Raw genomic sequence first — 20860 nt, forward strand, 5'->3', positions numbered from 1 at the left:
TGCTTTAGGAACAGTCTTCAGTGCCAGGGCAGTGGGCAAGGAGCAGCCCCCAGTTTTCCAGGAGCTTTCACCACCAGATATAAAAGTGCTGGGCAAATTTTAAAAGCCAACTGCAAAAGCTTTTCAGCCCTTTTAATTTGAAAACCCCTAAAAAAGTTTCAGTGGACACGTGTACCCCATCACACACGGATTGTAGTAAAGATAGGATTTCATTTATACTTCAGAATCATTTATTGTGGAGTCCTGTGGAATAAAAAAAAGCCAGGAGAGAGGTCTTCAAAGGCAGACTGAGAGCAGCTGGTGTGACTCAGTGCACAGGATGCAATGGATGCTGCCCTTTTTCATGTCAGGATTAACTGGCCTTGTAAGTTGGCCAAAACTGGCACAGCAAAAGCTCTGTGACTGCTCTGCCATATCCCAAACCCTGCACATGATACTGCCTGAAAGAAGGGAAAGGATGTCGGTTTTCATGGGAAAACAGGGTATTTCCAGACAACCAAATTTTAGAGTTTTGTTACAGAAATCTGCTAACCCTTGTCTGCCTCTCATCATTCTCTTCAGATAAGGGTTCAGAACCTTCAGCACAATAATTTTATTTCTCCTTTATATCTCTTTGTACCTCTCCCCCAGCAGCAAATTATTATAATTATTTTCACCCTTTCCCCAAAATTTCACTTTCCTGATGCGTTTTTCCAATCAATGCTGCTTTTTCCAATCCACAATGAAGACACAGCTGGGGATGAATGAACATAACACAGACACCTCTTTCAACAGCTTTTTTTCCTAATAGAGATACTCCTCCTAAACATTTCCCAGTGGAGACAGGAAGCCTGGTAAGGCTGTAAATACAAATATGGGTCAGCTCCACGTCCACTGACATCATGCAAGGCAGAGAGGGAATATCAAGAGAGAACCAGCTGGGCAGGAGGTGAGGTGAGGAGGTCACTTCAGCTTTAACTGCTGCTCTTTAGGTGTTAGACAGTTATGCTACACCATCCATAGGGAATGCAGACATGGGTTTTTCCAAATGTGCTTAGCATGTCAACATTTTAAGCATTGGCTTGTGATTGTTACCACTAAGGCTTGGGGAGAGAGGGGCCTCGGTATTAACTATTGAAAGCAGGGGGCCTAGGACTTGCTATTGACAGCAGATCTGCGGGGTATTTGTGTTCTTTGTCATGAAAGATGTTTACTGTGTTCAGCATTTCGCTCAGCACCCTATGGTGTCTATTTCTTTTCTTTTCTTTCTTTCTTTTTTTTTTTTTTTTGCCTTTTACATTCAAAAATTCATTAAAAACAAAGTTGGGGGGTTTTTTGAACAAAAAATGTCAGCACGGTTCTGCATCAACCGAGCTGACGGTGCGTTTGCCCGGCACGTTCAGCCCACGGAGCTGTTTTCTTTCTCCAAAGCAAAAAGACAGCTAAAAAAAAGGATGTTTTTAAAAGAAGGTGCACTGTAGCAGTTTCTGCCATCCTTTTCCTTCGCAGTCCTATTGTGAAAAGTGAACTTCCAGAGCCACCAAAGCTCCTTCGGTGCTGCACTCCCTCAGCATTGCACCCTTCCAGCAAAAAAATGAAATCGTAGAGAAGGACTCTGATGGATTACAAAAGTACAAATAAAGTTCAGATTCTTTGAGAACATTAAAATATATTTAATTAAACTTCTCTGTACTGCAGAATTGGCAATTTACTCTCTAGTACTCATTGTCACCTCGAAAAGGGTGTAGCTGGGAGTATTAATGTAGGAATGATTTGCCATTCTCTCTGCCAGAAAGGAAAATAAGTGGGAGGCTTTTGCCTCAGAATTTCCTCAGTTTTAACTGTGGGGTAAGAATTTTGAGGTTAATCTTTCTATTTCAGATAAAATACTGAAAGGAGATGATGGGCAGTGGAGAGACATCCAAACCAGAACAAATGGAGAAGATAGCAATGAGAATGCACTTCAGTTTGCATTAAAAAGTATATTTTGCATTGCTATTTCACTGCTTTCCCCTCAAAAAAGTTCAACTCTCCAGCTCCAAGCATCTTTATGAAATCTTCTTTCTTCAATGTTTAAGTTGAGGAATTCTGCTTGCATTTAGTTTCACTTCCAGTTTTATTATAAAAATATTAGTCTACATTCTACATTGCTTATTATAAAGATGGTTATTGACTGCTTGGTCTAAAAATAAAGAGAGAATTCATCATTTCCTAGATACAAACTAGGGCAGGAGCTGAGCAGTGCACTCCAAGCCAATTAATCCCTGTGAAGTTTGCTAAATACACAGTGGCACTGCTGACAGGTCCCATGTGGGTTTAATATCCCCTGTCACATGTAATATCAGACATGGGTTAGCAAAATCTTATCTATAAGATTCACTCCAGTTATAAATTCAGTGCTTAATGTTTTCACAACACGTTGGCAATCTCCTGTCAAAGCCCCAAGTAAGGACAAGGACGCTTTGAAAAGGTGAAGAAGACAAGAAAAGTGGTAAAAATGAGGGATTTCACAGTAGGAAGGAACAGGACTGCAAAAGGATCGAGTGCTGTTTCGGTGTCCTAGTGGAAAAAGGGGAAGGGGATGAGTTGTAGAACTGAGAGAACAGCAGAAAAGAACGAGAGGGTCAGTTAAAGGGAGGAAAATCCAACAGAAACGTGGATGAGAAAGTTGGAATATGTTTCCTGAGCTCTGTGAGAGGTTTGGACAATGCAGATGGAAAAATATTACACTGCAGGAGCTCACTTGGTAAGAGAAAGCAGCAAATATTCAGCTTTCTGTAGAGGGGCTGCAGAAAATACTCTGTCTGAGGAGTTAATGAGAAATCCGTGCTGAGCCACAGCTTCGCTGCTCTAAAAGCTCTCTTGTGCTTTAAATCAGTTACTTAATTCCAAGATATTTAGGGTGTGATGAGTTTAAGATACACGTTATTGCCATAAGTATAACTTCAAGCCCCACAGCCACTGCCTGAGGCTCTCAGGTGCCCCCACAACCTTGGGACAGCAGGGAACCCCCAAATCTGGGGCTGTAGCATCCTTACAGGTGGGATGAAAAGTCTCACCCATGCAGAGATGGGAAAGAACAAGAAGCTCCCATCTATTTTTTGTGTTTATTGGGGTGGCAATGGGGACAGAGCAGCGTATCAGTTATATTTATATTAAAGCTTGCTCATTAGAGGGGTGTGACACAGAGCGATGCGACTCCTTCAACCCAGCGATATTCCCAGGGGAGCATTCCAAGGATATTCCTGACCTGCCCACAGCGCAGGAGCTACGCCAGGTAAGAAGCAATACTCGAGCATCCCTCCTAAGCCTCCTCCTCTCCAAAGCACCCCCTGGCCCCGAGCCGCAGCGCAGGGCTGAGAAGCGACAAGGGGGATACGGGGGGGACCCGAGCGGGGCCGGCCCCGGGCACACCCCGCCCCGGCGGGGCGGGACGAGCCGCCAGCCCCGAGCCGAGGGCTGTAAAAGCGGGGCAGCGGGGCCGGGGAGCAGCGAGCCACAGAGCGGCCGGGGCTGCGTGCGGAGCAGGTGAGCGGCGCCGGGGAACCGGGAGCGCATCGGGAGCGGCGCCCGGGGAACCGGGAGCGCACTGGGAGCGCATCGGGAGCGGCGCCCGGGGAACTGGGAGCGCACTGGGAGCGCATCGGGAGCGGCGCCCGGGGAACTGGGAGCGCACCGGGCACCGGGAGCGCCCAGGGAATGGGGCAGGGAGCGGGCACCGGCGCAGCTGAGCATCTCCGCGCTGTCCCGCAGGTTGCACCAGGTGCCAGGATCGCTGCACAAACGAGCAAAACGTCGTCTGAAATGGCAGCCGAGGTGAGGGGGAGCTTTGCTGGTGGGGTGCTGCTCCGGGTCCTGCTCTGCTCTGTTTGGAACGGGTTGTGCAGGGACGTGGTGGGATCAGCATCCCTGGAAGGGTTCAGGAAAGGTGTCCGTGTGGTCCGTAGGGATGTGGGTTAGGGGTGCTCCTGGCAGTGTTGGACTCGCTGATCTTGGAGGTCTTTTCCAACTTTAATGATTCTGGGATTGGTTTTCCCGGGTTTTAAATGGAGAAGGGGATAGCGAACAACTTTGCTGCAATAATCAACCGTCCCACCTCGGATCCTGGCAGCAAAAACGTACCTGGACACCTCTTCCCCATCCCAGCAGCACCATTCATTCCCTGTCCCCTCTGCCCATCACGGGGTGCCCAGCGAGGAGCTGCAAAACTTTGGGGTTTTCCCCTATTTCCCCCCCTCCCCGCGGCATCTCCTGCGGACAAACCCGCTTCAAACGCAGAGCTCCCGCACCCCGAGCCTGCATCCTGCCTCCGCAGGCTCCCTCCTGCTCTTCCCTCCGCCAATCCTTTGGGAAAAGGGCTGCTGATGTCCCGGTCCCTGCCCGCTGTCCATGGTAGCTCCGCCGGCCGCCCGGCGCCGCGTACTTGTCGAGCCCTTCTGGGGGTGTTTTGGGGTTTTCTCTTTCCTTTTCATCTCACGGGAACATTTGTAACACGAAAAGGCACCCAGGCCTCTCTTTCTGCAACCTGCGCCTTTGCCGGTTTTATCCTAATTTTACACCAAAGCTTGCGAGAACATGGAATCTGGAGCTGCTTCAAACGGTAACTGCAGACACTTTATAGTCGCAGGAGTGGTTTAGAGCATGTGGCTTGTGCTGGCCCACAGCTCTTTGTCAGAGGAACGTTTTCTTCTAGTCTCCCTAAAAGAGTGGGATTATTTAATATTTCAACCAGCTCTCACTATATCCCTGACTCCTTTACCTTTTTTTTTTTTTTTTTTTTTTTTGTCAGGAGTCCATCAAAGGGTCAGAGATCAGCAACTGCCTTAAAAGAGAGTTCCATGCTGATCATGCACCACGTGCCCTGATATTCATTTTCAGAGAGTCCTGCAGGAGTCAGATATCTTGGAGGATCCCCAAGCCAGACCTGTAACCTCAAGGGCTAAATTCTAGTGACAGTGACATGCCCTAAAGTCCAGGGTTTTGCTGGTATAGACTGAGTAAAACCATTCCTGAGGTTGTCCTCAGTTTTAGTTTGATAAGGATGGAGATGGACACAAACTGATTTTTAGGGGATATATCCATAAATCTGTGTCTCTTACCTTCTTTACTTGCAGGGGGACAAAATGATGGCAGGAAGGTTTGTGGGGAGCACAGATCCAATCATGGAGATGCTCAGCGCTTCCATTACTGTTGATCAGAGACTGTCTGAAGTCGACATCCAGGGGAGCATGGCTTATGCCAAAGCCTTGGAGAAGGCTGGAATCTTGTCTAAAACTGAGCTGGAGAAGATCCTGAGTGGCCTGGAAAAGGTATTTCTTCCCTTCACAATCTCCCATATGTGCTGGAATGAATCTTTCCTTACCTGACAGCATCTTGCTGTTTTAAAAAGCATCTTTAAATGTCCTTGTGTCCCATCCTCTTCAGACTGAGCAGTCATTAGGAATCATTTCAGTGGGAAGTAAGAACATCCTTTTCCTGCTGGCACGTGGAATTTTGAGTCTGGCTGCCCAGCTTGGTGGGAGACAATGCATAGCAGGTGTAGGGGGGGAAGAAGAGTCAGCAGAGAAGGGCTTTTATGAATTATCCATTGTTGTTGCTCACCCACCCTGGACAACAGTGGGTCTGTGCAATGTTTTATAGGAAAACCTTTGTGGATGATGCTGAAGAAATCACTGACATTTAGGCTCAATTTTTTCCTTGCAATGCTTAAATCCTCCATAACACTGCAGGATTATCATGGATAGAGAGATGAATCCCAGCAACAATATGGAATACCAGGATACACAAGCAGCCTGAATGCCAGAGACTTAACACTTGTGGGAATGGCAGGAGCTGGGATTTGCTGGGGGCACTCACAGCCCCCACACAGCAGGGTAGCTGTGGTGGCTGACTGGTGTTTCTGGTGTTTGCAGATCTCTGAGGAATGGTCCAAAGGAGTCTTTGGTGTGATCCAGACTGATGAGGATATCCACACTGCCAACGAGCGCAGACTAAAGGTTTGGCTCCTCTAACCTCTTGGTCCTGATCCTCTGCCTGACACTGAGGGCTTGTGCCTCTGTCCCTCTGTGAAATTCCTTTAGAGCTCGTGGCACTGAACCCCCTGGGGCACAGCCAAGGGTCCCCAAGCCCCTTTTTGTGGCACTGTACAAGCCCAGAACCCAAACCTGCCCTCCCCAGAACACATCCCATGGCTACTCCCTGGATCCTGGAGCTGAGTCCCTCCCAGGCAGGGAGATCTGCTCATGTGGATTGTCCTGCTTAGAGCACAGAGATCGTGACAGCAATCCTGCTCTTGTCCTCAGGAGCTGATTGGAGACGTAGCTGGGAAGTTGCACACTGGCAGAAGCAGGAATGATCAGGTACAGACAGAACCTTTTTTTCTTCCTCTGTATTCCTCCCCCACTTCACTTCAGGAGACCTCAGACCAGAGTGGCCTCTGGAACTCTTCCTGGAGGGCAAGAAATGGTGACATTGCCACATAAATACAACCAAATGATGAGAAGATGATTTCCCTTCCCATCACACAGGACAAGGAGGGGTTTACCTTGCAGTCACTGCATTTGTCACATTCTGTGTGGCCTGACTGTGGCCAATCTCCCACAGGTTGTGACTGACCTGAAGCTGTTCATGAAGAATTCCCTTTCCATCATCTCCACGCACCTCCTGCAGCTCATTAAGACGCTGGTGGAACGCGCTGCCATGTGAGTCCTTTTCCACAGTCCCTGTTTTCCATAACTTTGGCCTTTTTGGGGCAGGAGACTCCTGGGTTTGTCCTTTGTCTGACCCCACTGGGCAGCAGCAAGGTCTCCTGTGCAGGGAGTTACAGCCAGGCAGTTTGGGGTAGCCCAGGGAGCACAACAGCCCCTTTTTCTCCAGAATTCACTTCACAGAAACTCTCCTCATCCCTCAGAGAAACCTTCCTTCATCCCTGGCAAAGGAGTTGAGGTGGGAGGTCCACACAAGGTTTTAGAAGGCACCAAACCCATCTGAAGGAGTGGGGAACACGTTTCAGGTTTTTTTGGCTGAGAAAAAGCTCAGCTGTGTTACCTCCCTGTTTAGCTCTGCTCCTGGCACTCCAAACCTGTGGTGGACTGGGGAATCCTTGCCTGCCACAGAGGGATTGCTGCTCCAGGCAATTTTCCAGGCAGCCCAGGGCAGATTCACCACACTGGAATAGCTAAACCCAGTGTGCTTGGCTTGAAAGATGACAGGGAGAAGAAGAGGTCGACCCTTCCTTCAGCATCTCATAGGCTGAAAACGCTCAGTTTGTGACCCTGCCAGGAGCCCTGGTGTGTTCCTGTCCCTGCCCTCCTGTCCCTGCTGCTCACCTCTCCCTCCCTTCCCTCCCAGAGAAATCGATGTGATCCTGCCTGGCTACACCCACCTGCAGAAAGCTCAGCCCATCCGATGGAGCCAGTTCTTGCTCAGGTGAGCACCTCCCACCCTCTCCACCCTCGGGGCCCTGCTCTGCTGAGGGGGCAGCCAGGGGTGGTGACAAACCAGAGGGAACCTCACAAACTGGAACAGGAATTCCCTGTGTCCCTTCCACTCCAACCTCATGTTTAAGGGTAGATCCCAGGCTCCAGGCATGGCAGCACAGGGATTGGAAAAAAAAAAAAGAGACATTCCCTAATTTCATGGCTTTCTCCCTGTTGTCCTTCCCCAGCCATGCTGTTGCTCTGACCCGGGATTCTGAACGCCTGGGAGAGATAAAGAAGAGGATCAATGTCTTGCCTTTGGGAAGGTAAGATCTACCCTTTTGGTGATCACTGGGCCTTGCTTTGCTCTGCAAAGTCTTCAGGGGTGCCTTCCCTGCTTCCCAGAGCTCAGCTTTGGATGGACAGGAAAGGCTTATTGCATGATTTCTGTTTCTTTCTTCCCTGGCAGTGGAGCTCTGGCTGGAAACCCTGTGGAAATCGATAGAGAGATGCTGCGCAGTGGTAAATGTTATCCTGGGACTGAGGGGCATGGGAGTACCTGTCACACCTGGGAGGGAGGGAATGGCACCATAATACCCCATCCTGGAGCCAGAGCCTTTAATTTTCCAGGATTTTTGCTGCAGAGAGACAGGCAGTGCCTGTGAGGTGGGAGGAGGAAGAGCCACACCTGCTGCACTCTGGCTGTCTGGGTTCATAAGAAAAACCCCACTAAACATGTTTGTGTTCCTGGGACTGCTCAAGGGCTCTCAGTCACCTCCTCTGGGGCAGCCTGGTGCATTCAGGCTCCTGTCAGGGCCGGTGTGACCTCCTGTGTCCATCCCCTTCCTTGCAGAGCTGGAATTTGCTTCCATCAGCCTGAACAGCATGGATGCCGTCAGCGAGAGGGACTTTGTGGGTAAGCACAGGCAAATCTTCCCAGCACTGTGGGAAGCAGCTCCTGACACCTTTCCAGTTAACTTAACAAGGGGCTGAAATCCAGCACTAGGAGCAAAGGCCCAGTCAGGGCTCTCTGAGTTTTCCAAGCACCTTTTCCCCCTCCTCATTTCCTGCCTTCCGTGCAGTGGAATTCCTCTCAGTTGCCACCCTGCTGATGATCCACCTCAGCAAGATGGCCGAGGATCTCATCATCTACAGCACCAGCGAGTTTGGCTTCCTGACCCTCTCTGATACCTACTGGTAGGTTTTTGGTCTCTGCTGGGGGATTCTCCTCTGCTCTCCCACCCTGGGAGGGTGAGGCAGTGGTTGGGGTCTCTCTGTGCATGAGGCTGACCCAGCATCAAGACCTTGGCACAAAGGCACCCTCAGGGTGAATATTCCTCAGAAATGCTCACTTATTCCTGATTCCCATAAGTCAACCAGGTCTGTGTTCAGCAACTGCTGGCAGAGAGAACTTCCTGCTGTGCTGGGAATGCTGCCAAAGCCCTTCCTTGCCTGGCTGGGATTGCAATCCCAACAGACTCCTTGTCTGCAGGGTGGCACAACCACAGCCCTCCCTCCGTGAAGTCACATCAATGCTTAGTCTGGCCTGCTGATACCACCCTGGAGGGGCTTGGAGGGAGAGCCTCCTTTTAACTCTCTCTTTGAGGGGTGGGACTGTGTGGCAGCTTTAGACAAGTTGCAAAAGCAAAGGCTTTGCTGTGGGAAATACGAGAATCTTGGCACACTTCATTCATAGATTTCCTACACCCTAAACAGGAGTACAAGGAAAGGGGATTTAGAGGTTTATTTTGGAGGGCTGGATCAGGGATTTCAGCCAGAGGGTCTTGCTCACCATTGCACTCCACACACTTTCCCTTCAGCTCTGGCAGTAGTGTGATGCCTCAGAAGAAGAATCCTGACAGTCTGGAGCTGATCCGCAGCAAAGCCGGCCGAGTGTTCGGACGGGTGAGCCCCAAAAAGGAGGAAGAGGGAGGGAAAATTGCTCATATTGGGGCTGGAGAATCCTCCTTTTTCTTGCCTTTTCTTTCCTAAAGAGCTGTGCCCAGTGTGGGTTCTGGACCTGCCCTGAGGCTGTGCTTTGCTCTGTTCCTCACTCCCTGCCTCTCCTGTTCCCCTCTGCAGCTGGCTGCAATGCTCATGGTCCTCAAAGGACTCCCGAGCACCTACAACAAGGACCTGCAGGTAAAGCCTTTGTTCCTTTCCACACCATCTCTCTGAGCAGACACAGCTGTCTCCTACTCTTGAGCTGTCCCACCACTCCATTTCTCTGCACAGCCCCTGGCTGGGTGCTGGGAAAGGGGCTGAGGCAGGGGATGCTGCAGGAGACACCCTGAATGCCATGGCAGGAGCCTCTGGGATCACATCCCTGCTCTGCTGCCTGGGCTGCTGAGCCTCTTGTGCTGCACCAGGCTGGCTCAGAGCCATTTCCATCGCTGTTCCAACACAGGAGGACAAGGAGGCCGTCTTTGATGTTGTAGACACCCTGAATGCTGTGCTCCAGGTTGCCACTGGAGTGATTTCCACCCTCCAGGTAAGGATTCACTATGGAACATGGAGCACATTCTGTGAGTAACACGGGGGACAGAGCTCCAGGCTGGTTCTAAAGTGAAAACTCTTCAGTACCTCACCCACACTGCTCATTTTGGTCCCTCTTAGAGCTGAAGTGCTCCAAGGAAGAGCTGATTATAGATAACATCTCCCTCTGTCTGTCCTTTCTGCAGATCAACAAGGAGAACATGGAGAAGGCACTGAGCCCTGAGATCCTGTCATCTGACCTGGCTCTCTACTTGGTTCATAAAGGAGTAAGTACCAGAGGGAGAGCTGGAGCTGGGATTTCTTTGGATACAGAGGAGCTGCTCAGTGAGGAGCTGGGATGAGGCCCCTCTGTTCTGTCCCAGGGTGATGAGCAGTCAACAACCACGAAAGCTGAAAACACATCCTTTACATGCATCTCAAGGGACTTCATAGTAATTTACCCCCAAATTACTTGATCATAATTTATTCCTAAATCCACCCAAGCAACCCCAGATTCAGCTTGCATTGCCCTAAAGGGAAAACAGGCCAGCCAAAAAACGCAGCACATCCATTTTTCTAATGGAAAAGCAGCCCAGCTGCCTGGTCACTGACTGCCACCTCTGCTTCCCCCGGCAGATGCCCTTCAGACAAGCCCACATCGCTGCTGGCAAGGCCGTCCACCTCGCCGAGACCAAAGGCATCACCATCAACAATCTCAGCCTGGAGGACCTGAAGAGCATCAGGTTTGGATCTCTGTTATTTCACTTCCCTGCACAGGCAGGGAGCAGCCTCCCTGAGCAGCCTTCCCAAAAGTGCCTCAAAATCCTCCTGTCCTGAATATCAAGGGCTGCTCCTCCTGGGGCTGAAAACACTGGAGGGGGACAATATCAGCTCCATTCCACTCCATCAGTGCATGGGCAAGAGTTATTGGGAGGGGCTGGGAGACACTCCTGCCCTAAGCAGGAAGCCCCCAGAGGGGGTTGGCTCTGAAGTTCCTTGGAGTCCCCTTGGACTGTCAGCAGAAGGGCAGGAGGATGCCCTGTCCTCACTCCCTCAGCCTCTCCACAGACACTGGGCATATGGAACAGCCCAGAGCCCCCTGACAGCCCTCCCTGTGCCCCCAGCCCCCTGTTTGGCAGCGACGTGGCGCAGGTGTTCAGCGTGGTGAGCAGCGTGGAGCAGTACACGGCCGCGGGCGGCACCGCCAAGAGCAGCGTGTCCGCCCAGATCGAGCAGCTGCGGGAGCTGCTCAAGAGGCTCAAGGAACAGGCTTAGAGTGTGGGGAGAGATCCCGTGCCTGCAGCGTTGTGCCTGTGCCACTGGTCTGGAGTTAATAAACACTGGGGTGTCTGTAGTTCACTGAAATTCCTCTCTTGTGTCTTGATTCTTTGGGGCACGGTTGGGCTGAGCTCAGAATGTGGGCTCTTCCTTCCTTCTGGGTATGTGTCTCTTGGAGGGGAGGCTGGCAGACTGGGATTGTCCCTTTTCACTCAGCAAAGCTCCTTTTCCAGCCCAGCCTTGTGAAGCTGGAGTTTTGCTCAGCCCCTTCTCCCCGTGCTGAGGCAGCAGCACGTTGTTGACTCAGAGCTGCAGGTCTGGAACACACACAGGGAGTAGAAGTAACAAAGGTGTTGCCTTACCAAGTTTAGGGCAAGGGCTGCAGCACAGACAGGACACACTGCCAGCAGCTAAATCTCCAGCCAAAGTACCCCAGGAGACACAGAGTTCTTGCACCTCTGGAGCATTTGTGCTTTTAACACGTGGAAGAAGGATCAGCAACAGCAAAATTCCCTTTTTTCAACACTTCTCACTGCTCTCAGTCTCTCCTTATTCTGGCCCTAAACCAAATCCGTTTTCCTGGCATTTAAACAGCACATTTCAGTTACCTTTCCACAAACCTCCTTTGTGTTTGCTCCTTTCCTTCCTGCTGTGTTCCTGTTTTGGCTCATGTCTCGCTCTCCAGACTGGTCACCTGTAGCCAGGAAATCACTTACGCACACTCAGCTGCCAGGCTAAAGGAACAGGAAAGCCACAGGTAACACCAACAGTCAACACCTGCAGAGTCAGAAGAACAGAAATTTCCTCATCTCCACCTCACAGTTGTTTTTTCTCCCATAAACTTTCCTGATCTGTGCCACTCCCCTTATTTTTCCTATTTGTATCTTCCTCTCCCTTCAGAGCCTCAGCTGAACAGATTTTTTCTTGCTCCCAGCAGCAAATGTCTGGCATTGTCCCTCACGGCTAGTGCTGGGTGACACGTGGCCAAAATGAAAGGAAAAGGGAAGTAGCAGATTACCACATTTTAGTCTCTTACTTAAATAAGTAGTTTACAGTCACTGGTACTTTCCACCCATCCACCCCTTTTCTTAGAATTGTGAAATAATTGAGATTAGAGGGGCCCGTGGAGGTGTCTGGAGCTCCACAGACATTTCAGAGTGTGGTCCATGGTGTCTCCAGACTTTCACCATCACCCTTCTCTGACTCGTTGGGATTTAGGTTTTGGTCTCAAACCCCAGCTCATTACAGGCCACAGGAAGGCACCTGAGCCAGGAATTCACTCAGGCTGATTATCAGCTGGGTCTCTCTGGATGTAAATCTAGTGCTCACCATTCTTCCAAACCCTCAGAAACCTCCTGTCAAAGCCTGGAGTATGGACATCCATAAAGGATGAACGTGAAAAAAAAAGCATTAAAAGTGAGGGACTTCAGAAGAGGAAGGAATCTGGCAACAAAACGGTTCAAAGAGGTTTTCTCAGGGTAGATAGGGTGATGCTCTGTGCATCCTCAAACCTGAAAGCCTGAAAAAGAAATAATCATAATTGGAAATGTTTGAGAAGCGGTGAATTAATTGTTGGCTACCTACAGAGTCTGAGCCTTGCTCCGGATGGATACTGAAGGCACTACCCTGGAAATCCAGCTGCAAAAGGACCTTGCGGGGCAGCCAGAGGCAGCTGGATGTCACTGGCAGCGTCCTGGAGCATCCCCATGCACAGCCGTGCAATCCCAAGGACCTGGATTAGGCTCCTTCCTGCCTGAATTATGACAACGGGGCTGGTTAAAGGACAGAAAACCCCGAAGGGGACAAGAAAACGGGGATGCCACTCCTGAGCGTCCTGTAAAGCGCAGGGACAAGCCGTGCCACTGCACAGCAGGACCGGGAGCGGGGCCGGGCCGGGCACTCCCCGCCCCGGCGGGCGGGACGAGCTGCGGGAGCGCGGCCGGGGTGCGCCGGGAGCGGGCCGGGATCGGCACCGGGATCGGAGCTGGAATCAGGACCGGGACTGGAGCTCGGATCGGCAGCGGAGCTGGGATAGGGATTGGAGCTGAGATCGGGACAGCGATTGGAGCTGGAATTGGGACCGGGTTTGGAGCTGGAATCGGGACCGGAGCTGGGATAGGGATTGGAGCTGGGATCAGGATCGGAACACAGCTGGGATCGGAACCGGAGCTGGGACCGGCACCGGGAGTGGAGCGGGGATCGAGACCGGAGCTGGAATTGGGATCGGGACCGGGACTGTGACCGGGATCGGGACCGGGACTAGAGCTGCCCCGCCGGTGGCCCCGCTGCGCACACGGAGCCGGCAGCGGCCGCGATGGCAGCAGCCGAGGTGAGCGCGGACTTTGCTTCCCCGGGGGATGTCCGGGGGTGCTCAGCCGAGCGGAGCTGTCTCGGAGCCTCCGCGTTCTTGCCTCTGGCTCCCTGGGAAAGGCCGATGCCCCGTGCCTGGGACTCGGGCTCAGGCACAGGCACCTCCCAGCAGCTTGTGTAAACACTGCTCGGCACAAAAGCTGCGTTTTCAGTTTCCTTCCCTGCCGAGACGTGACCAGGCATCCTGGCGAGTCTCACTTTCTGCTTTCCAAGTCGGTGCTCCACGTTCCAGGCAGTGCCCATCACTCCCAGGCTGGAAGCCACTGCTCCAAACAGTCCTGGAGCATCCTAAAATTAATCTTGCAGCTTTGATTTCCCGATTGTAAATGTGTATTTGCAGTGTTTTTGCTGACACACTTCTTGCTTTGATGGAAAGCTTTAAGTACTGAAGTTGTACCTGGATATTCCTGTTCCCCACTCAAGTGCTGAGCCTCTGGAATAGCCTTTAATTTAGCATTAATTTTGCTCCTGGGGGCACCAAATGAGTGCTGAGGAGCTCTAACACTTCTTTTTAGATTCTGATTCCTCTCTCTGCCTTCCTTCAGCTTTCTAACAAAGCTGCCTTCCACACATGGCTGCACCCTTATCTCTGCAGGCACTCTCCTGTTGTCCTTTCAGGCTCAGGGACATGGAGACAGTCACCAGGGAAAACATCTTTAAGGTTACTCAACAGTGTTTTGTCTGACTGGTAAAGCCCTGGCACAGATCAGCTTCCAGCTGTCCTGCCAGCTCTTGCTGTCCATGGTAGTTATAGTGACCAGCATGAGAAGAAACTTGTTGGGGTGTTTAAAAAGTAGATTAGTAATTATTATCCACTCTGCAGTGCTGCTCTATTTTGTCCCTTCCTTCAGGAGTCCTCCAATTCCTTTCTGTGCCTGGTAGCACTGGAGAGTTGCTTTTGAAATCTTGGGTTTCAGTGTAAGTCTGGCAGAATTAAAACTTCAGGGGTTGTCTTACCTGGGCAAGCAAAAAGCTCCTGAGCAGGTGACACAGCTCAGGTGAGGCCACCCAGGCTCTGAGTCACTGCTGGAGAAGCTCCCACACGACACACGCCCTGCTGTGGGGCACAGCTGGAGCCCTGCACAAGCCTTTGGTCACCCACTGAAATGGGTGACACATTCCAGGGGGTGAGGTCACCACAGGAATCCTGGTTTGGGTGGGAAAACCCCACTTTTGTTTCTGTGCTGGCCCCCATAAATGCATCACTGGATGTTATATCCTGCATAGGATTTATCTGAAGTTATTAGGCCACTTTAATTCACTGTTTTCTCTCTCAGGGGAATAAACTTTGGGGTGGAAGATTCAGTGGAAGCACAGATCCAATCATGGAGATGCTCAATGCTTCCATTAGCTATGACCAGAGACTGTCTGAAGTCGACATCCAGGGGAGCATGGCTTATGCCAAAGCCTTGGAGAAGTCTGGGATCCTGTCTAAAACTGAGCTGGAGAAGATCCTGAGTGGCCTGGAAAAGGTATTTCTTTCCTTTTCAAACTGTCAGGTGAATGATTCTCTCCTGACCTGAGAGCAGCCTCCTTGGATTTAATCACCATCGTGGCTGACTGGTTCTTCTGGTGTTTGCAGATCTCTGAGGAATGGTCCAAAGGAGTGTTTGTGCTGAAACAAACTGATGAGGATATCCACACTGCCAACGAGCGCAGACTAAAGGTTTGGCTCCTCTAACCTCTTGGTCCTGATCCTCTGCCTGACATTGAGGGCTTGTGCCTCTGTCCCTCTGTGAAATTCCTTTAGAGCTCGTGGCACTGAACCCCCTGGGGCACAGCCAAGGGTCCCCAAGCCCCTTTTTGTGGCACTGTACAAGCCCAGAACCCAAACCTGCCCTCCCCAGAACACATCCCATGGCTACTCCCTGGATCCTGGAGCTGAGTCCCTCCCAGGCAGGGAGATCTGCTCATGTGGATTGTCCTGCTTAGAGCACAGAGATCGTGACAGCAATCCTGCTCTTGTCCTCAGGAGCTGATTGGAGACGTAGCTGGGAAGTTGCACACTGGCAGAAGCAGGAATGATCAGGTACAGACAGAACCTTTATTTCTTCCTCTGTATTCCTCCTCCTCAGTTCTTTAATTGAATATTTTTATGCAATCCTTCTCATGGCCTGGCACACTCTAGCCTGTATTCCCTTTAAATTAATGATGGCTTTAAATTAATGATGCTGCAGTGGCTCATCCATCCAGGGGAGTGGGATGTGCAGGGCTGCTTCCTGGTGGTAAAAGGCCACAAAATTCCACTGACGTCTCTGAAAAGCTCCAGAACCACTGATTCTGCTCGCTGGGAGCCACACATCATTCAGGATCAGTCCTCCTCAGGATGATCAACTTTTGTTGGTTGGGAATTTTCTGCTTCAAACTTGACAATACCTGAGAAGTCCACTGAAAAAAATGGATTTTGGTTTTGTCTGTGGAAAGCAACAGCAGCTTTCACAAATCAGTGACCAGGGATGCATTCCATATGAGGAGGATTTCCCTTCCCATCACCCAGAACTAGGAGGGGATAACAGTGCCAGGGAGTTCTGCTGAGCATTATTTGGTCACTAAATCTGTCCCATTGTGCTTGGCCTGGCTGTGGCCAATCTCCCACAGGTTGTGACTGACCTGAAGCTGTTCATGAAGAATTCCCTCTCCGTCATCTCCACGCACCTCCTGCGGCTCACTGAGACGCTGGTGGAACGCGCTGCCACGTGAGTCCTTTTCCACAGTCCCTGTTTTCCATAACTTTGGCCTTTTTGGGAGCAGGAGATTTTTAGGCTTGTCCTTTGACAGTGCAGCAGCAGGGTCTCCTGTGCAGGGAGTTACAGACCTGTCTCTGCCCTCCTGTCCCTGCTGCTCACCTCTCCCTCCCTTCCCTCCCAGAGAAATCGATGTGATCCTGCCTGGCTACACCCACCTGCAGAAAGCTCAGCCCATCCGATGGAGCCAGTTCTTGCTCAGGTGAGCACTTCCCACCCTTTCCACCCTCGGGGCCCTGCTCTGCTGAGGGGACAGCCAGGAGTGGTGACAAACCAGAGGGAACCTCACAAACTGGAACAGGAATTCCCTGTGTGGCTCTGACCAGCTGGGAATCTAAGCATGGATTGGGCAACTCCCCGTTCTCCATCCTTTGGCCATTCTCACCTCCTGAGGTGCGACATTGTCCAGCTTCATCTCCCAGTTTCATCTCTCCTGTCCTTCCCCAGCCATGCTGTTGCTCTGACCCGGGATTCCGAGCGCCTGGGAGAGGTGAAGAGGAGGATCAATGTCTTGCCTTTGGGAAGGTAAAATTTATTTTTTATTGTGATCCTCAGTCCTCATTTTGCTCTGAGATAAGGCCAAGAGGCAGATCTGTCCATCCCCTGAAACACTGGGGTTTCTATTCCATAGACACTGCAGCCCAGCTTCCCTGTCCAAAGGTTCTCACCATAAATATATTGTTCTATCCCTTGGAAATCAAGGATTACAAGGCTTCCATCAAGCAAACCTTCCTCCTTGAAGAGAAATTCTGGTTTACTCCAGAGTTCAGAATTTGATGAGCCTCAGAGCACACTGTGACACCAAAGTGAACTGGGGGAGGGAAATCTTCAGAGAGGTGTCACCACTAGAGCTCAGCTTTGGTTGGATAGCAGTTTGGATATCATGGGTGACTTCTGGTTCTTTCTTCCCTGGCAGTGGAGCTCTGGCTGGGAACCCCCTGGGAATCGACAGAGAGCTGCTCTGCAGTGGTAAATGTTATCCTGGTGTTGAGGAACAGGAATACTCAAAATATCTGGGCCTCTGGGACGCATCAGCACATTGTCCTGATGTTATTTTGGATGTGTTGCAGCACTTTAACAAGGGGGTGGAGGGTAATGAATATAAAAAGTCACTTGCACTGAGGCAGCCTGGTGCATTCAGGCTCCTGTCAGGGCCAGTGTGACCTCCTGTGTCCATCCCCTTCCTTGCAGAGCTGGAATTTGCTTCCATCAGCCTGAACAGCATGGATGCCGTCAGCGAGAGGGACTTTGTGGGTAAGCACAGGCAAATCTTCCCAGCACTGTGGGAAGCAGCTCCTGACACCTTTCCAGTTAACTTAACAAGGGGCTGAAATCCAGCACTAGGAGCAAAGGCCCAGTCAGGGCTCTCTGAGTTTTCCAAGCACCTTTTCCCCCATCTCATTTCCTGCCTTCCGTGCAGTGGAATTCCTCTCAGTTGCCACCCTGCTGATGATCCACCTCAGCAAGATGGCCGAGGATCTCATCATCTACAGCACCAGCGAGTTTGGCTTCCTGACCCTCTCTGATGCCTACAGGTAGGTTTTTGGTCTCTGCTGGGGGATTCTCCTCTGCTCTCCCACCCTGGGAGGGTGAGGCAGTGGTTGGGGTCTCTCTGTGCATGAGGCTGACCCAGCATCAAGAGCTTTGCACAAAGGCACCCTCAGGTGCCTATTCATCCTCAGGGTGAATATTCCTCAGAAATGCTCATTTATTTGTCATTCTGGTAACTTAACCACATTTGCATTCATCAGCAACTCCTGTCCAGCAACTGCTGGCAGAGAGAACTTCCTGCTGTGCTGGGAATGCTGCCAAAGCCCTTCCTTGCCTGGCTGGGATTGCAATCCCAACAGACTCCTTGTCTGCAGGGTGGCACAACCACAGCCCTCCCTCCGTGAAGTCACATCAATGCTTAGTCTGGCCTGCTGATACCACCCTGGAGGGGCTTGGAGGGAGAGCCTCCTTTTAGCTCTCTCTTTGAGGGGTGGGACTGTGTGGCAGCTCCAGACAAGTTGCAAAAGCAAAGAGAAACTCAGCAGTTCACTGATTTCGTACACCTGAAACAGGACTATGATGAAGGGGGACCTACGTGTTGCTTTTGGAGGGCTGGGTCAGTGATGATTTGTGTGTATGGATGGGAGTTTTGCTTACCAGTGCACTCCACTCATCTCCCATCCAGCACTGGCAGCAGCCTGATGCCTCAGAAGAAGAATCCTGACAGTCTGGAGCTGATCCGCAGCAAAGCTGGCCGAGTGTTCGGACGGGTGAGCCCCAAAAAGGAGGAAGAGGGAGGGAAAATTGCTCATATTGGGGCTGGAGAATCCTCCTTTTTCTTGCCTTTTTTTTTTTTTTTTGTAAAGAGCTGTGTGCTCTGAGCCTGTGCTGGGGCGGTGCTTTGCTCTGTTCCTCACTCCCTGCCTCTCCTGTTCCCCTCTGCAGCTGGCTGCAATGCTCATGGTCCTCAAAGGACTCCCAAGCACCTACAACAAGGACCTGCAGGTAAAGCCTTTGTTCCTTTCCACACCATCTCTCCTGCTGGCTGCAAGAGTCAGGAGAGCTGGGCTGCTGAGCCTGGTGGGTTTTTGTGCTGTACCAGCTTGACTCAGAGCCATTTCCATCGCTGTTCCAACACAGGAGGACAAGGAGGCCGTCTTTGATGTCGTAGACACCCTGAATGCTGTGCTCCAGGTTGCCACTGGAGTGATTTCCACCCTCCAGGTAAGGCTTTTTCTTCATCCTCTCAGTATTGAACATGATTGTGGTGCACATTCTGTGAGTAACTCAGGGAGCAGAGCTCCAGACTGTTCCCAAATAAAATCACTTCAGTGCCTCACCCACATTGCTCATTTTGGTCCCCTCTGTCAGCTGCTCAGAGCATCCTTTTAGAGCTCCAGATGAATTCCCCTCACTCTGAGCACTAACATGCCCCAAGGAGGAGCTGATGGTAACATGTCCCTGGGATCCTCCTCCTGCAGATCAACAAGGAGAACATGGAGAGGGCGCTGAGCCCGGAGATGTTGGCTACTGACCTGGCTCTTTACCTGGTTCGGAAGGGAGTAAGTGCCAGAGGGAGACCTGGAGCTGGGATTTCTTTGGATGCAGAGGAGGAACTGAGCTGAGTCCCCTCTGCTCTGTCCCCTTCCCACTGCAGATTCCCTTCAGACAAGCCCACGTGGCCTCTGGCAAAGCCATCCAGCTGTCTGAGACCAAAGGCATCACCATCAACCACCTCAGCCTGGAGGACCTGCAGAACATCAGGTTTGTATCTCTGTTACTTCAGCTCCCCAAAGTGTCCCAAAACCCTCTGCAGCAGCCCAGAGCCCCCTGACAGCCCTCCCTGTGCCCCCAGCCCCCTGTTTGGCAGCGACGTGGCGCAGGTGTTCAGCGTGGTGAGCAGCGTGGAGCAGTACACGGCCGCGGGCGGCACCGCCAAGAGCAGCGTGTCCGCCCAGATCGAGCAGCTGCGGGAGCTGCTCAAGAGGCTCAAGGAACAGGCTTAGAGTGTGGGGAGAGATCCCGTGCCTGCAGCGTTGTGCCTGTGCCACTGGTCTGGAGTTAATAAACACTGGGGTGTCTGTAGTTCACTGAAATTCCTCTCTTGTGTCTTGATACTTCAACAGCTCATCCTCCTTCCTATCTCCAAGAAGGCACTTGGCCACCTTTTTGCCATTTCCAGTAACTTTTTACCCTCACACTTCAAAGAGTGACTCTGAAAATAAATAGAAGTAAGTAAGCAGGCAACAAATAAATAACCAGAATTAAGTAAGCAATAATAATAAGCTGTGCCAGGGGAGGTTTAGGTTGGACATCAGGAGGAATTCCCCCACAGAAAAGGCGATAAACATCAGAACAGGCTGTGCAGGGAGGTGGAATCACTGTCCCTGGACGTGTTTAAGGGAAGAGTGGATGTGGCACTCAGTGCCCTGGTCTGGGTGATAAGAGTGGCATTGGGTCACAGGTTGGACTCGGTGACCTCGTAGGTCTTTTACAACCTAAATGATTCTGTGATTGATTGACAAAATAAATAAATAAATAAATATGTAAACAAGCAAGTCAGTAAATGAGAAATAAGTAAAAGTAGGCAATAAATATATTAAAACCCCTAAGTAATAAATACGGAGGAGAGAGGAGTGGAGAGGAGAGGAGAGGAGAGAGAAGGGAAAAGGAAAGGGAAAGGGAAAGGGAAAAGGAAAGGGAAAAGGAAAGGAAAGGAAAAACGAAAGGAGAAATCACTCGCCACCTGAGTAAATTCACCAGTCCTCCTGACTCGTGGAGGCGCCTTTACGGCAGGACAATCGTAGCTTTGTCCGGAGGTGACCGTGGGACAGAACCTGATCCCTGACACCCTCTGCGGCAGCTCATCCCGCCCGGGCAGGACGGGGACCGGGACCGTGACAGGGATCGGGACCTGCACCGGGATCGGGCTCTACCTCTGACCCCGCTCCTCAGCTCCGGTCCCGCTCCTCAGCTCCGGTCCCGCCCCTCAGCTCCGGTTCCGTCCCTCAGCCCCGGTTCCCCCTCCTCAGCTCCGGTCCCGCCCCTCAGCTCCGGTCCCGCTCCTCAGCTCCGGTCCCGCCCCTCAGCTCCGGTCCCGCTCCT

General features: G+C 51.4%; 2 protein-coding genes and 1 long non-coding RNA gene across 5 annotated transcripts; 2 read left to right on the plus strand and 1 right to left on the minus strand.

Annotated features, from left to right (window-relative positions):
* Positions 1-3420: 3420 nt before the first annotated feature.
* LOC116454027 (argininosuccinate lyase) lies at positions 3421-11237 on the plus strand. The gene is made up of 17 exons (XM_032130120.1): positions 3421-3507; positions 3733-3795; positions 5094-5288; positions 5892-5975; positions 6282-6338; positions 6583-6680; positions 7330-7407; positions 7646-7723; positions 7867-7919; positions 8251-8313; positions 8480-8594; positions 9218-9302; positions 9480-9539; positions 9805-9888; positions 10079-10159; positions 10509-10615; positions 10997-11237. Exons 2-17 carry the CDS (start codon positions 3784-3786, stop codon positions 11145-11147), a joined length of 1401 nt encoding a protein of 466 aa, XP_031986011.1. The 5' UTR covers positions 3421-3507; positions 3733-3783; the 3' UTR covers positions 11148-11237.
* On the minus strand, positions 6674-20748 carry LOC116454031. 3 transcript variants are annotated; one of them, XR_004243995.1, is made up of 6 exons: positions 20502-20748; positions 19303-19505; positions 16650-16745; positions 16131-16315; positions 11759-11927; positions 6674-7886 (listed from the first exon to the last, which is right to left on the minus strand). It is a non-coding gene; the product is annotated as an uncharacterized LOC116454031 (long non-coding RNA). The 3 variants fall into 3 exon arrangements; XR_004243996.1 differs by lacking the exons at positions 6674-7886; positions 11759-11927 and adding an exon at positions 15557-15908; XR_004243997.1 differs by lacking the exons at positions 6674-7886; positions 11759-11927 and having other exon boundaries at positions 16167-16257.
* On the plus strand, positions 13465-19851 carry LOC116454026 (argininosuccinate lyase). Its single transcript, XM_032130119.1, has 16 exons — positions 13465-13479; positions 14798-14992; positions 15103-15186; positions 15493-15549; positions 16119-16216; positions 16389-16466; positions 16712-16789; positions 17181-17233; positions 17456-17518; positions 17685-17799; positions 18441-18525; positions 18701-18760; positions 18896-18979; positions 19237-19317; positions 19413-19519; positions 19611-19851. Exons 1-16 carry the CDS (start codon positions 13465-13467, stop codon positions 19759-19761), a joined length of 1404 nt encoding a protein of 467 aa, XP_031986010.1. The 3' UTR covers positions 19762-19851.
* Positions 20749-20860: the final 112 nt, after the last annotated feature.

This window comes from Corvus moneduloides, chromosome 20 (assembly GCF_009650955.1).
Source record: "Corvus moneduloides isolate bCorMon1 chromosome 20, bCorMon1.pri, whole genome shotgun sequence".
NCBI lineage: Eukaryota > Metazoa > Chordata > Aves > Passeriformes > Corvidae > Corvus > Corvus moneduloides.

Excerpts from the sequence above, each read along its gene's own strand:
- LOC116454027 (XM_032130120.1), top strand. Across the intron at positions 5,289-5,891 it reads TCCTGAGTGGCCTGGAAAAG|ATCTCTGAGGAATGGTCCAA; the intron begins GTATTTCTTCCC and ends TGGTGTTTGCAG. Across the intron at positions 8,595-9,217 it reads ACCCTCTCTGATACCTACTG|CTCTGGCAGTAGTGTGATGC; the intron begins GTAGGTTTTTGG and ends CTTTCCCTTCAG.
- LOC116454026 (XM_032130119.1), top strand. Across the intron at positions 18,761-18,895 it reads CCTACAACAAGGACCTGCAG|GAGGACAAGGAGGCCGTCTT; the intron begins GTAAAGCCTTTG and ends GTTCCAACACAG. Across the intron at positions 19,318-19,412 it reads TTTACCTGGTTCGGAAGGGA|ATTCCCTTCAGACAAGCCCA; the intron begins GTAAGTGCCAGA and ends TTCCCACTGCAG.